This window comes from Colletes gigas, unplaced genomic scaffold, assembly GCF_013123115.1.
Source record: "Colletes gigas isolate AHSC1104 unplaced genomic scaffold, ASM1312311v1 Colletes_gigas_Sc00006, whole genome shotgun sequence".
Classification (NCBI taxonomy): Eukaryota; Metazoa; Arthropoda; class Insecta; order Hymenoptera; family Colletidae; genus Colletes; species Colletes gigas.
The window spans coordinates 9,115,186-9,131,027 of NW_025106635.1; the positions used below are offsets into that span (position 1 = coordinate 9,115,186).

General features: G+C 39.9%; 1 protein-coding gene across 1 annotated transcript in view; it reads left to right on the top strand.

Annotated features, from left to right (window-relative positions):
• Positions 1–15,842, top strand: part of LOC122395859 (amyloid beta A4 precursor protein-binding family B member 1-interacting protein) — a 235,722-nt gene that overhangs the window by 74,337 nt on the left and 145,543 nt on the right. The window contains exon 2 of the mRNA XM_043393764.1: positions 10,248–10,401. Coding sequence (XP_043249699.1) covers positions 10,303–10,401 — 99 coding nt within the window. The 5' untranslated portion in view covers positions 10,248–10,302. The remainder of the gene's footprint in view (positions 1–10,247; positions 10,402–15,842) is intronic.

Here is a 15,842-nt window from a genome sequence, read left to right on the forward strand (position 1 = left end):
TAACCGAATCACTTTGTGGAATTATGCAAGAGCCACGCGAGTAGATTTATTTTTCATTTCCACGTACATTCCATTTCTTGAGCCGCGGAAACATAGATCCAGGCTCAGAATCATGGTCCACCGATTCGCTCGATTCACGTTTTTTCCCCGGCCGGGACAGAGTTTTTATTCCAGTTTGCAGCAGAACTGTACTTTCCAGGCTCCCATAACGCGGTCGTTTTTCATTTTCCTGTTCGCCCCGATATGCAAACGATGCACGTATTAACCGCGGCGTATCGTTTACGGAGCAAAACAAGCCCTGAATTAAAGACAGTTCGGTGTACGTGTCGGCGAATCGAGTGTGTCACCGCAGCCTCTGCAAAAATAAGAATTTATCGCGACACCATTAATCGGTCATTAATTATAGCCCGCGTGGAACCGGCGTAGGCACAGGAAAGCCAGCCAGAGGCTTTCTTCGGGCTGATTTACAGCCACGAACCGCGCAGCCTTCGATCCTGTACACGGCTACATAAAATGTTACTTAACCCCGCCCGAAGTAAATCGATTTCTGCGGTTAATTCGCCGGTATTCCGCGCAAACTTTGCATATCACCCCTTATACACGGAAACCGCTTTTTGTCTTTTTTTTTTTTACTTTCCGATTCACAGTATTGTGCAAATTAATTCGAACGCCGGTCGCGTTACTGAAACAATACTTTATTGGTCGTTACATCAGTTTCAAGAGGTTGTCGAATTGTTTTTTTTTCGTTAAACGAAAGTTTAAATACAGGGTGAGCAAACTCTCAGCATCTGAAACTGTAGTATCAATATAGTTCTACAAAAATTGTCTCCAGCATCTTTAGAAAGTGATTCCATCACTGCAGGACTTGTACTATCGTAATATATTCGTAATTTATAAATAATTTTAAATAAATTTTACAACAGAAAAGGGAAACTTTGACTTTTTCCATAAAAGGAACAAATTAAATAAAATCATATTCTCGGTATATTTAAACCATTTTAATAGCGTGCACCGTAAATGTTTGAGTTAATATATTTACGAAAATAGTAATTATTTTCCCAAATTAAAGCGGTATTAAAACGTCGGAAGTTGTGACAGGTTTGTCTCCGTTAATTTTCTTTTCTTTCGGTCGATCCAGCGTGCTTCGTGGTTCGTCGACGGGGAGCAAAGTTGACGTTGATCGGCTTCCTTTTGTAGCGGGCGTTAATGAACGCGGGTCCCGGAGATTTTCGTGTATTACGGTGAACGGGGGAAACGATGATGAAGTTTCGCGTCCACGTTACGGTAATAGCGTGGGATTAGTCGATGAATACGTTTACTAGTAGATTAACGTGCATACTGATTTCATCGACAAAAGCTTGCGTTCGCTGGGCTATGAATATTTTCGATACTAGATGTGCACAGGTCGCGTCATCCAATCGGGACGGATTACATCGAATTTAATAAGAGATAAAGAATAGTGATATCTAGTTTTCTGAGTCTTTGCTTTTCAAACAAATACAAAGTATTACAATGTTCAGAAACTCAGTATTACGCGAGATATTTCAAGCTTTCATATTCACAAATCACATTGTAAATTACTTTATGTTCTCGGACCACGTAAACTCTGTTACGAAAAACGTCTTACGATGCACGTAAAAGCGTGTACGTTTAACGTACACTTTTATTAGAGCCTCGAGTATGAGTATAAATTCACTTAATAGCGGCTGCGGACGTAACGATTTATCGTACTATAAATTATAGAATTATGGTTGTTACAACGGCTCAAACGATAATTGTAAAACGTGCGAAGTTGTACAATCCATCGTGAGTAATGCTGGATGGTAGTACGACGCTGTCATAAAACGGCATGCTTTTATGAACGGCGAATTGAAACGCGTGTGGTCGTTCATTTGTATCACGGATGAACATGATCGAATAGTTCCAGTGAGAAATTTTGTAGAAACGTAATTTTTTATTTCTGTATACTAAATAAATTAATTTCACGAATGTCCATGTTGGTGCACCACGTGGATCGTCGTTAATTTGCAGACTGTGGCGTTCGGTTTCTCTTTGAAAGCTACACGCAATAAGTCTTCGTCGTTAATAGATAGATAGTCCGTCAGAACGGGGTCGATCTTCGAACGTCGCGTCTCCCCCTAAGCACTAGAACCAATGGGATACAATGAATTAGTGTTCATCGTGTCCTTGCTGAACAGCCTTGAAAGTAGTCATAGTACACGATAGCTAGTAGATACGCTTGGTCGATCGAAGCCATGACTGCTCAAGCCATCGAATCATATCGTAATGCAGAAGCCATGTTTGTAAGAAATTTTTAACAATCCAATATCACTCTACGAACCATTTTGCTACAAAATATCAATTAAAATTCCAATAACCAGCAAATCTTTTCCTTGCTACAACAGACTTTTTTCACAACATATTATTATTAAAATCGTCTTGATTCGGAACAATGTTGAATCAGCGTTCCAGCGTCGTCTTATTCGGGCGTAATGGTGCATTTCGGGCCTCCTGATATTGAAAATGGGAAATCCGTAATTATAATAATACGGTAGAGTCGAATCCGCAATGCTGAAATTCGCGGAACGACGAGCATTCGCGCAATCCGCTTTAAGATGCATTCGAGAGTGCGTTCCAAGACCTCGGCTGCGAAGGTTCCTATTATTAATCTCCCGTAGCATCTGTCCTCGAATCTCGGAGGTTATGCGGCACGATTGCACGAGGAAGGAAGATCAGTAATAAGGACACCGAGTCGAGGAATATAATTGTCTTGGAGTATCGGAGGGATAATTGACCGGGTTTCAAAGTCTCGCGAGTACATTGTGTTTGCAAGCTCCTAGTATTGGAAATTGTAACGAATTAGAATTAATCAGATTAATGTTTCAACGAAATTACCACTACGTTTAATTAATCGAGTCACAAGAGACAATTTTTCTGAAATGGTCCATAAACAATATACAATCTTTCAAAATTCTTGTTCAAATACAAAATAAAGATCAGAGGTACACGGTTGGTACATCGTTGACCATCATATTTGTTTGCAAAGAAAAATTTTTATACGTTATTCCTACGTGTTCCTGTTCTCAAAGGGTAGTTTAACCTTTTAACGGTCCGATTACTGTTCTCATGCTCAGTTCTTGCTCTGTTTCTCAGTTTTCCCGTCGTAATGATCAGTTTCCATCCCTCGAGGATCTATGCGCGTTTGGTAACGAGATATTATAATTAATTATGAGAAATTTAATAGGGAAAATTGTTTGCCGCGAATGGTGACGAAAATCAACGCGCTTCAACGTTCTCTGGAATAACTCGCGTCACCAATTAAGGATTAAACAGGGTTCCGGCAGTTTCGAGTGGCAAGTTGCTCGTCACACGCTGTCATTTTGTGGCTAACGACGCGAGCCGTGGCTTCGATCGATGTCTGAAGTGGTCGTTTAGAGGCACAAGAACAGTGAAAAACAAATCCACCCCCGACATTCGCTGCTTTTTACGCGGCGCATGGAACGAACAAAAAAAAAAGTTGTTGCCCGCGGTTATGATAGCTTTCGCGTCACGGCTACCAGAGCAAACGACGTAATTCAAAGTCAGTCGTGCCGAGGACGATGATAACATCATCCTGGTTGGCATTGTTCGCACAGTGGTTCGATCGTTACGATCGTTATCTGCTCCTGTAAAACGTTTCTACGGAATTACTATGGTATTAAATGATTTTAATGGGAAGCATTTACGTATAACAGTCTAATAGCAGGGATACGATAATGATAATTAACGTAGCATATAAAATTATTGTGGCAAACTATACCGCAGGTTTGTTTGTTTTAACGTTGGACATTTAAAATGGGCCCGTTAGAGATTTTATAATGCTTATACAAAATGAAATTTTATATAAGCTATAAATGAACGAAGATGACCTTTGACGCAGTGAGCTGCTGGATGACATGGTTTGCATTGAACATGTCACTTCTCAGGAAAGGGAAATTGATTACTGTGACGCTAACCAACCGACCTTGTTACTGTACTATTCCATAAAAAAGCGCACAGTTATTCATAAAGACACTGAACGAGCGTTCTTGGGCAAGTGTCAGCCATTATTACCTTCGAAATCATCTACTCATTTAATTTTTATTCAATTTTAATATTAAAAGGCGAGAAAATGATGTTTAAGAACGGTACGAACATTGTGCAACAACGTAGCGTTTTATAATTTGCTTTCTTTCTTGCCGCAGCTACACAGCGCGACGTTTAAGAAACATTTGACAAATAATTCTGGCACACGTTCGGATTGCAACACCAAACGGAAACGAACGCCGTCGCGTTTTTTTTCGAATAATTATTTTGTAACAAACAACCGACGAAGTCTGGAGCAGTTTCGCGTTTCCGCGAGCGAGGTCGACTTCGCTTTGCTTTGAGCTTTTCCATCGGGGCTGCACACGTTCGTCCGCGCCACATTGCTGCACTTTGATCCTCCGTTGAAGAATGTTTTTAGCCGTTGGCGTTTTTACCCGCTGGTTCCGGTGAATGTTTATTATCGCCCGGGCGCGGAGCAACGTCACGTGACCCGCGCAACCACCGTTTCTCTTTCGTTCGTTCCTACAAAACGCGTTATTCGCGCTAGTGCCCGGGAAATTCATCGAGAAACCGCTCCGCGAGACAAATCCTTTTGTCCGTGACTTTAACTAACAACCGTCAGCGCCAGCCCAGTTTTCAGTATCGTTCTTCCGTCTTTCTGTAAAGACTGGTTCCGCGTTGTACAGGAAACCAACGGACGGGCGTCTTGATGCCAACAGTGTTTCGCTCGGTTTCCTCCAGCGCAGTTGTATATCTTTCTGCTGAGGCGTATCGAAGCCAGAACACCGTAGATAGAGACGACGTTGATCAAATATTTGCTAGATGATTGTTAGATGCTTCGAAAACCTTTTTTCTGGCTGTGTTTACAGAATTACAGAAACGTTTTTAAAAATTCCCAACAAATTATTTCGTATACAGGGTGTTCGACCAACCCTGGGAAAAATTTTAATGAGGGATTCTAGAGGCCAAAATAAGACCAAAATTAAAAATACCAATTTGTTGATGGAGGCTTCGTTAAAAAGTTATTAACAATTAAATTCAAAAACTTCAAATCGTTCTGGAAAAATTATTTTCGGTTGCGGAGGTCAATTACAATCATTTTTGGTGAATAGACATACCCCCGAAATCCTACCCACTTTCTAGACAAAAATTCGAGAAGGTGTGAAATTTTTCGACGGAAAAAAGAAATGTCAAATCGTTCTGGAAAAATTATTTTCGGTTGCGGAGGTCAATTACAATAATTTTTGGTGAATAGACATACCCCCGAAATCCTGCGCATTTTCGAGAAAAAAATTCAGTAAGGGCGGAATTTTAAACGTTAATAACTTTTTAACAAAGCCTCCATCAACAAATTGGTATTCTTGATTTTCGCCGTATTTTGGCTCCTAGAATCACCCATTAAAATTTTTCCCAGGGGTGGCCGAACACCCTGTATATTTTCGATTTGATACGAACTGGATTTATGTAAACGAAATTTTAATAGTTACTTCAGTTATATGAATGTCTAAGATGTAAACGTTAAAATCTAGATACGTGTATATTTGTATCTTTGGTTTTTTTTAACAATTTTACATTGAAAAAATTTTTCAATGCACGAAACAAGTAAAAGTCAAATGAAACTTGGGTAATACAATGGTTGAGTTAAAATGTTCCCAATCAAGCTGCAATAATTTTCATCTTCCGAATATGAATGATATTTCTTTCGTACGGTTGTTTTTAATTTATCTAGTTACGAATATATTTCGCTCTTAAGTAAGTATTGAACAGACTAGTAGTATGTATTTCGATCTTGCAAATTGACCTTTTGCAGAAGTTTCGCACGCGTTCTGTAGGAAAGTTTTGCAACAAAGTGAACGTGGCGTTAAAGGAACTAATCATCACAGGACGTTATACGTTACAATTTCGTAAGATTGCAGTAAACGATACTTTCAAGACAGTTACCTTCCTGGTAGGTTACAGTGAGTTATGGCCTGTTGCGCGTAACGATACGACAGATAATTATAGTAAATTATAATCACTTAACGTTTTTTATGCGACAATGTGGCAAAAGATGCGAGCTATCTCCATATTTTCACTATAGAAACATGCTTATATCCTTTTCGAACGCGGTTTGCGAATAGCTGTTTAACATGCACCGTTCCTTCCATAGTAATAACAATCATTGTAGTGCAATTTGCAATTTTTAGTTTCTATTAGTAATTTACTCGACTCTCCATAATATGTAAAAATTACAGTTAGAATAAAATCAACATTTTGTCTTTTCTGTTTGGGTTCTTATTAGAAACTAAAGTTAATGTAAAATATAAAAATAATCCATCAGCTGTCATTACTTACTCGGTTACAATTAGACGTCATTTTGATATTATTTATTACAATTTACAACAGTTTCGGTATACAATGCTCGAAATAATTTTATATGCATAAACTGTGTGTTTAGCAATGGTGGACAAAATACGAAGGAATGTAAAAGACGTGGGCAAAAGAAGGCAGAACGCCTCAGTATGGTCGCATGACGGTCAAAACACCAAGATGGATAAACCGTAATACGTGCCAAGAATTTTTAAACCAGTTTGAATAGCAAGAATCGAGCGAAATGCTAAAAGAAAGTGATTTCAAATCCACCACTAGAGCACAGAAATTTCGTGTCTTTTTTCGAAGATCCAAATTCCTAACGACCTATCTAACGAGTAGCGTTTCCCATAAGAGTCCAAAAGCAGATGATTGATGTGTCTCTTATTTTTAGAGTGTATCCTTTCGCCAGTTGGGACAAAGTAGGTCGCATCTCGCGCCTCGAAGAGTACATTTTTACATGTTACGTTCTCGATTTCGCGTCACTCGTCGGGTCGAAGGCTACCGGAATGGGAAAAGGACGATTCGGTTGGTCGAAAACCGTGCTCCCTCGTTGGACTCGTGTCGGCAATGAACCACTTGGCCGTGGTTCAAAAACTTTTTGAAGTTCCTGCGTCGAACAAGCTCGACGCGCACCGTGACTAACGACCAAGGAGCGCGTCTCGCGGACCTCTTCTGGGCGCCACAACCTGTTTTTTCAATGTTTGCGTACGTCTTGGTAGGAGTGTGTCGGCGTCACGCGTTTCTGCCCTCCACTACCGGCTTTTCTGGTCACTCGTTCGTATTTCATTTTTCATGCTCGGGTCGTCCTAAAGTGGGACACGACTCCACGAGTCGCACGGCGCGTTGTTAGCGGGCTAACTTCAATGCTCCAATTGGAGTCCGTTCTTTTTCAGCCGCGTATTGCGTATCTCGTTCCTGTTTCGTCCTCTGTTAGCATGTTTAATGTATGACATGTTCGGGCTACGCAACAACGAGATGCTCCCCATTTAAATGCACGACCAAATATTCGCTCGTGGGACCATTCTGCTACGAACCTTTCAGAAATTTGATTCTTTTACAGTCTTTTGCAGCACGTATACGTGCAATGTTCTGTGACCAAATTCTTTTCATCGAAAGTATACTTTTTTTTAACTGTTTTCCATTATGACACTTTGGTGCACCTCTTTAATATGCTCGTTGTTATAGCTCATACTAGAATCAGATTAATATTTTGGTTATTTCTTAAACCATTCGACTCCTTTTTACCACGTTTTAGAATATGGAGAATAGCCAATTATGATTATTTCATTTCGAGAAAATTTTTATATATTTCATAAATATCAATAAATATGTCCGTGGAATTCTTCAAAAAGAAGTATAGTTTGCCAAGATTCAGTAAACAGTGACTTACGAATTCGTTCATACAATAATAATTTGTAATATTATTTCTCGTATCGAAATTAGAACAGGTAACAATTGGATTTTAGGTTCCAGACATTACTCATACTGGAAAGTTGGTGAAACTTTTAATCAATACTTTCCGCACGATCGATTTCGACGACAAATAACTGAAAATAAAATTCACACTTTTTAATTCGTCCTTTTATTTTATTTTCCGAGGTGCCCAAAGATAAATTGCAAAGATGACCTTACTTTCCGACCCGGAACTCGGTTATCTCTCTTTTTAAATTACGATAATGTGGCGCGAAGAACCTTTATCGCAATCGACGCGAAAGCAGCCGGTAGAATGAGCAAATTAACGAAAGAACCACATTTCCGTCGCCTCTGTGACGCTATCGCGAATCGTTCGCATCTCGCCAAGAGCACGCGATCCTGATCGTCGACCCAATCTTTTTCCCCCTCCGTTATCGAGATCGGAAGGCTGACAGGCGGCCACGTCAGGTGGCAGTTACGTGAGCGCAATTATCGTCGGTTAATAGTCTCTGGTTCGGCGGGAAGTTGAGTAAAACGCCCAGTCGCGATGATGCGTGATTCACGATCAAACGACGCTCCTGTCAAATTCGAGATGCAACTCCATAGGACATTTATACAGTTGTATATACTAGTTGTTCCATAAAAGCATATAAATATTGACTGATGTTTAAAAAAACATATGTTTAATACTATAGAATGCAGATAATAGCCAATTTGATAGTGAAACAAATATCTAAATAATGTGTCTAATGTCATATGTAAGAAATTCTAAACAAAACATTAAAAATTATTTGAGCGAAATTAAAAAATTTTAAATCAATCTAAAAAAATTATTTTCAGTTGCATGGGTCAATTATAATCATTTTTGGTGAATAGACATACCTCCGAAATCCTACGCAGTTTCGAGAAAAAAATTCAAGCAAGTGCTGAAAGTTTTGGATGAAAAAAAAAAATTTCGAATCGTCTTGGAAAAATAATTTTTAGTCGCAGGGGTCAATTACAATCATTTTTGGTCAATACACATACCTCCGAATTCCTACGCACTTTCGAGAAAAAAATTCTTTACGAAAAATATAATGTGTGGCCAGAAATGTTTCTATAATTTCTTTTTCTGTCTCACTTCCTCTTGTGTTTATTTCTATAATCTGTTGGTGACAGGAAAATGGTAATGGGGCTCTGGAGCCCCAGAAAAGTGGGCCAAAAAATACATTGGATGTAAAATCCACTCGTGTAGCTCATCTGTGCTGGAGCAAACCATAATGTCGCCAGCGAATCGTGCATGGAGGCCATGCTCGATCGTCATTCGGAACGTCAGTGTCAGTCTGTTCAGGGGCGCGGCTGAATTACCCGTTTGTTTCTTTCGTGCGTTCCATAATATATTTGCTGGGCGCCGTTTCGGAGCAAATTGCACGCGATTCGCAGAGGCGCGAACTCTGTCTGACGTCTGTCATTCAACGACGCAATTTGCGTCGACGTAGCCCCTTCGAGGGGCACGTCTTTCGAATCGTTTACAAACCCTGTTAGCGTGATTTTGGGCTTTGAACTCTATTTGAGACACGCACCTTCGCCTAACGAAAAGAAAGATACTGCGTGATCAAATCCTCCCTTTGCAAAGTCAGGAAATCACAGTCGCGTCGAAGAAATAAGTTTATTTGTGTCGACGATTTCATCAAAATTTTCTTTTAATCGCGATATAGATTTATAAATAAATTGTTAACAAATGCTTTCTAAGTTCTGTAACTTTAAATGTGGAATTTAAAACCCGTCAAATTGACGAGTTCCGCAAATCTAAAAAGTTCTATTCTTGAATTTTTTCTAAAAGAACCATAAAACTTTTTAATACAGGAGTTTGACTAGCTTCTTTATTCGTCTTCGGGGAATACTCTCAAATTTTTTCAACACTAATTAATGAAAATTGTGGAAGTTGTGTAACGACATGTTCGCGTAGTCTTGAAAAATGTGTTCGAATGGTTAACATATTCGTGATTGTTCTGCTTATATGAAACAGACAAATCAAAAAGTATGATTATTAAGAATACGCAACATATTTTTAGCCTCTTCCTGTACTTTAACGAGTCTGACTCGTGATGAAAATTTTGTCCCAAACATGAATATCACGAATCAGACTCGCGAACAGAAAGTCGACCCAAACGTAAACATTACGTGCCAGGCTCGCGGACAGCAAATCACGATTGAGTCTTAGTTCCTATCAGTACGCCACAAGAGTCGGTCACGATTCTTATAACCTTTGTTACAAAACAGTTTAACATCAGTCTGGTCTGTTTACCGCGCGTTGGCACCTACCGTTTGGCCCTGTATTTCCTCGAGCTAAATGGTACGGGAAGAGGTTAAATTATGCTTTGTTTCTTTATCTACGCTAATACGGTGCATTCACGAAGAGGAATTAATGCTTGCAGGGAGTGGAAAAAATAACATAGCCCACGGTCGTAAGCTGGATTAAGGACGAACATCATGGACCGCTACGAGGAGGAAGGCGAGGACAGCGACAACGAAACAGATCCGGAACAGCTTTTGAACGAGTGGCTGGGCGAGTTAGACAGCTTGACGGTGGTAAGTTTTTGCAAAGTTTTACGATCTCGTATATGGAAGTTCGTTCTATCTTGGTCGACTTCGGCAGTCGGGATTGCACCTGTTACACCGATCGACGTTCGTGTCGATATGGCGTTCGATCGAATAAGTAGAATACGTGCCAGAAACATGGGGAAAAATAGATTTTAGGCTAGTGGCGCACCCAGATTCGTTGGAGCAATTTTCGACTATTTTCTTAACGTCATTATACTTTACACGAAGAAACTTTACGTTCTTCTCAACACAATATCTATACTAATTTCAACAAAGAAAAGAACATTCGTTTTAATTTGTTTACGTTAAATTCTCATTTTGTTTACATGTCCATCGAAATCACATATGGACAACCTAGGGCTCGCGCGCCAGATTTGGCTCGTTTATTTAAGTTACACGCAAAGTTTATCATTTATTTTATGTTACGAGTTCGAACTATCGCGTAAATTCGGCATTCTTGTAGCGGTTTGGCCCGCAATAGGATGGACAAAGTCTTCTATGGCCCGTCGTCACAAACAAGTTGTCTTTTTTCGCAAATAAAACTCCTCTGTGATTTGGAATAGAAAATTGAAAATATAGTATCATCCACTTATTGTATTTCATACATTAATATTAGAAAAACTTCTTCCCCGTCTTCTTTAACAAGATTTTGCGTAACGTCCTAAAGTATCAAGACTCTCTCGTTCCTACAAATTTTTAGTTGCAGCCCTCTTTCGAAATTTCTGGGTGCGCCACTGCTTTGAGCGTCAATCATCTTTGATCTTGGCTCAGGGGGATAGAATCCGTCAACTCGGCTTAATTGGTACGTCGTCCGACAAACGACGGGCTTAGATTCCAATCTAGAGTCCAGTTATAGGACGCTTCTCTTGTCTTTGCATCGGTTCAATCCCTAGTTTCGTGATATCGAGGAACGTCGCTGCAGAGATCGCCGATTTCGCGAAACTCGCGCGCTGTCATCGCGAAACTGGGAACGGTTCTATGAAAAAGACAGCTGGTGACGACTTCGCGGTGTCCTGACACGCTGCTCAATTGATGTCAATTGACACGCAGTCTAAATAATTCGTAGCAGGACCGTTAGTGTGAAAAACGATACGTCGTTGGTGTTCCAAGCTCTTAAACGAATTTCAGGCATGTAGAGTCTTTCGAGACTTTGTTTATATTTCGTAGATTACGTACATTCTTTGCTCATTGATTATGGATCCTCAAATTGCACTTTAATTAATTAAATAAAATTACTTCTTTAGTTTGTTTTTATAAGTGTCTATAATAATAAATCAATTTCTCAATGAGTCAGAGAACTAAATTTTTTGGTGGGTCGAACTTCAACTTATTCTCTAAATAATCCCATGTTTTATTACTAGAGTTTACTTTCCAGAGTTTACTTTAGATATTGACTCTGAATCGATTAAAGCTTTCTAATAAAAAAAGCATTCGAATATTTTTCTTAAATATGCAAAATGCACTGTGCTCTGCCTCATAAGAAATGCGTTTCAACCTCAACTTTGCACGATTCAATCTTCGTCGAAGAAGTTTCCCCTCGATCGCCAAGTTCGGTGAATCGCGCGAGGAGCATCGATTCGAACGCGAGTTTGCGTTCAGCTTTGTCGGCAGTTCGAGTATAAATCTTACGTACAATGAAACGAGATTTCAATCTACGCGTTCGGCGTAACGAATCGATTTTCACAGCGCGGACGATAGCCAGTTGAACATCCTCGCTCGTGGCAGCCCGATGCAGGCGCACAATGGCGTAGCCGCAAAACGACAAATTGTCGATAATTGGCGTGGCTGAACGATCGCGACGCGAACTTTGTCCAGCGAACTGTTCCATTCAGGTCGCCGGCGAGTTTCCAGCACTTTCCGTTCCATGGTTCCTGTTTGGCGATCCGTCGATTGAAAACGAGTGCCCTCCAAACTCCGCGCGAACCGTTGCGGAAGAACTGCGGAAATTCCGCTTACGAGAAACATCACTCGATCGTCGACAATGTTCTATTTTTAGAAAACTCGTTGCACGATAGCTTTTTCGTGTTCAAGGGATTGAAACCACGGGTTCATTAATTTTATTATACGTACCACCCCTTCCTGTGTACATTGATTAATTAATACAGTATGTATTATTTCACATAATTTATCCAGTAGTAATAATGATAGTTATTTGTTAACAACCGCTGCACGCGTTTACTTTCAAATATACAAACCGGTTGACGCGGTAATCTGCGGACAAAAACTAGCAGACGCCTCGCCAGGTGCAAATTGATACTCTGGTTTCGTAAACGACGCGCGAAAATCCGTCGCGACGCCGAGAAAAGCACGACGACGCCTCCCCGAGAGAACTGCTCGTCCGTATCTCCTCAGCGACGCGCGATAGATACGAGAGCACGAGGAGTTCACTCGTGTAGCAGAAGATAGATTAAACGTGTTCAAGTCGCGGGCAACGACCGAAAGAGTTTCCGCGCTTGCACTTGCACTTGCACTTGCACTTGCACTTGGAGCCACAGTTACGAAGCGCGTGGCGGACGGAAGATCGATGGCCGCGCGATGAATACCAGCGACCCGCCATGTTTCCAATTCTGATATCGAAGCCACTATTAGAAGTTCAAACTCCGCTGTTGCGAACCATTCCCAATAACCCTTTGAACAATTCGATTTCGTTTGATTTGTCATCGTCGATTTTAACGATTTCTATTTGCTCGACGTTGAGTGATTTGTATTTGTTGAGGCTGAAACGACTTATTTTTTTTTTTATTTTAATGCAGTTGCAACCTCCAATGGATTGATCTGTTTATTTACATAATGTTAGCGTTGATAATTTATCTAATTAGCTTCGAGACTTGCTATAGTCAGGTTCCTGTGCACCGAAGTAGAAAATGATTCGTACTACGAGGAAATTGTTTAGAAAGAACAGTCTGTACAGTTAGGAGACAACAGCAAAGTTTCGACATTCCTAGCAGCAACAATGGCGCCTATTGTCGGTCGCAAATGATGCGTTTGCGGTATTGGTGAAAGCCAACGAAAGTGGCATTGTTAAATCTTGCGAATACAGCAATAAAACAAATAATTCGAACAGACGTGTCGGAAAGTGTGTCGAAGCGTCAATTTGATTAACTGTGCCTACGTTTTGTCTACATTCTACTGTACGGTTTGACTTTCTAATTATTTCCTCGCTTCATCGATCACGATTCAATTTTCACCCGAGAAATTCCTTTTGGGGGCATTTCTTCGAGTCGAGCGAATTTTTTGAAGATAGAATCCAACAGTTGCAATGGCGTGTCTCGAACTGGGTGAAATTTGGAGACCTGAACTCTTGATCGGGTGATCTCTGACCCGAGAAGTCGATACACTCCTCGAGGAAAGAAGGCGAAATAAAATTTGTTCACACATCGTTTTTGACACATTTGACACGTGTTGTAGCAACTAAAAATTTTTCTTATCGATTGTTAGGTAGTAAGTTAAGAAATCATAGTCTTTTAAGTAACAGGATCGGTTCCGCGACGCGACGTATCTGTGATCAGGATTAACCAAGCTATAGAGCCTATATAATCTCTTTGATCCTAAGATCACGAACATGATCTACCCCCCAGCACACCACTACTAGGGGTTATTGGACTCGAAATAACTAGTCCTCTCATCGTTATCAAAGTCATAAAAGAACAGGTCTAAGAAATCCTCTAAACTCTGGTTGACGTAGGAAACAGGTAATTTTTTTACAAAACGCACGTGCAATCGAATTAGTATTTTTCATGTTACGTTTCTTGGTTCGTAACATTTTCGATAGACGGATACTCAATCTTGACTCCAAGTTGGAACATTGCTTTCCTATCAGGACAAAAATTTTAAATAATTTTGCATTAATTAGTAGAATATTGTAAGAATAACGCAGTCAGGTAGGAGACCCGGACTTTTGAGCGGCAGTGTAGGCCGATTGTTTGATACTGGCGAATGTGAGTTTGCACGGGAAGGTGTGACGTCCGATTATCCGCTCAGCGCGATGCGCGCGCCGGATCCTTGCTGTCCGAGAGCGGAAAGGTGAGAGAGCTTTTGCACTTGCACTTGGCGGTGCATCGGAGGTCGGTCAAGGCGCATGTGCACAGATCGATAACCTGGCAACGCGGAATGGATAACGTTGCACTCTGGTCGGTGACCCCGACCTGGCCGCTCGATTATACTCGAGTGGATTCGCCTGTTTGATCGCCGAAAACACCAGCCACTTGTGCTCGTCTTGTGCTTCCTTTAATCGATGGTCGATTAACCCCTCGTGACGGGAGTTTAAACAGCAATGACGTTTCGTTCGCGAGAGTTTGCAGGACGAACCACGGGTTAAAATGTTGATTTTTCTCGGTATCTACCCGACGATTCTGGATCAACAATCACTTGTTCCAAGTGTTCCTAAAACGAACGACTAGGCATCGAAGTGTGTTTCATTTATTGCAATGGAGGGAGAAATCACGATACAACTCATATCATGTTTAGATTTTAAAGAAAGTTATATATGTTCGGTAGACTGTGGATGTTTATGCATTTATGGAAAATTTTAATTCTCAAAAAACTATAAAATGCACTTAATACACTAAAATATAAGAAATACTTAAAGTAAGATTCCAATTATGATATTACAAAGCTCCCATTTCATTAATTTCATTAATAAAAATATGAATTTGCATAAATATCCATCAGTTTAGTGGTCAGAGTTAAATATTAACGAGATAGAACTTAAAAAGTAATTTTCGATGAAAAATTTTTAGTTGCACCCATCCTAGTATGACATATTGTATTTCTTGTTTATAAACATCCTTCTGAAAAATTAGACAAATTGACAATACTAATATTAAAATAATCCTGATTCTATCGTTGATTTGTTGGAACGTTATTGCATACGGCTTGATGTAACAAATATTGCAAGTTTTCAATTATAAAACCGTGTAACAGATTGTGACACATCGATTGACTTTTCGATAAACATTATTGTTTCGCATCGCGATAGCTTTTGTGCTTCCATGTTGCATCTATCAGAGTGGAAATGCGATATGAAGTTTTTTAAACTATGTAACGGGAGACTATTGTGGATGTTGCATTTGTAGTTCGATGATGTTATGTGACACGTGTGAGATTTCTCGGGACCGTTGAATTGCATAATTGCATTCCAGGGAACACAGATGCAACTGCAACGATCTTAAATTACACTTTTGCTTGTAATCATTGTACTTAATTAGCACACGTTACCTAGGGTAGATCATTAGCAGAAAAGAAAGTGTATTTCAATTTTTCTTCTCTTTTATCACATCACTTGATTGCGTAGACTGCATTGATCGTAAATTTACATGTAAAATAATATACTTCGTTGTATTAATTTTCGATAATTATTTTTTCAAAAAGTAAACATTTCGTGTGTCTGGAAATTGTTATTAATTTTTAGATTCTAGCGCAATCTGATA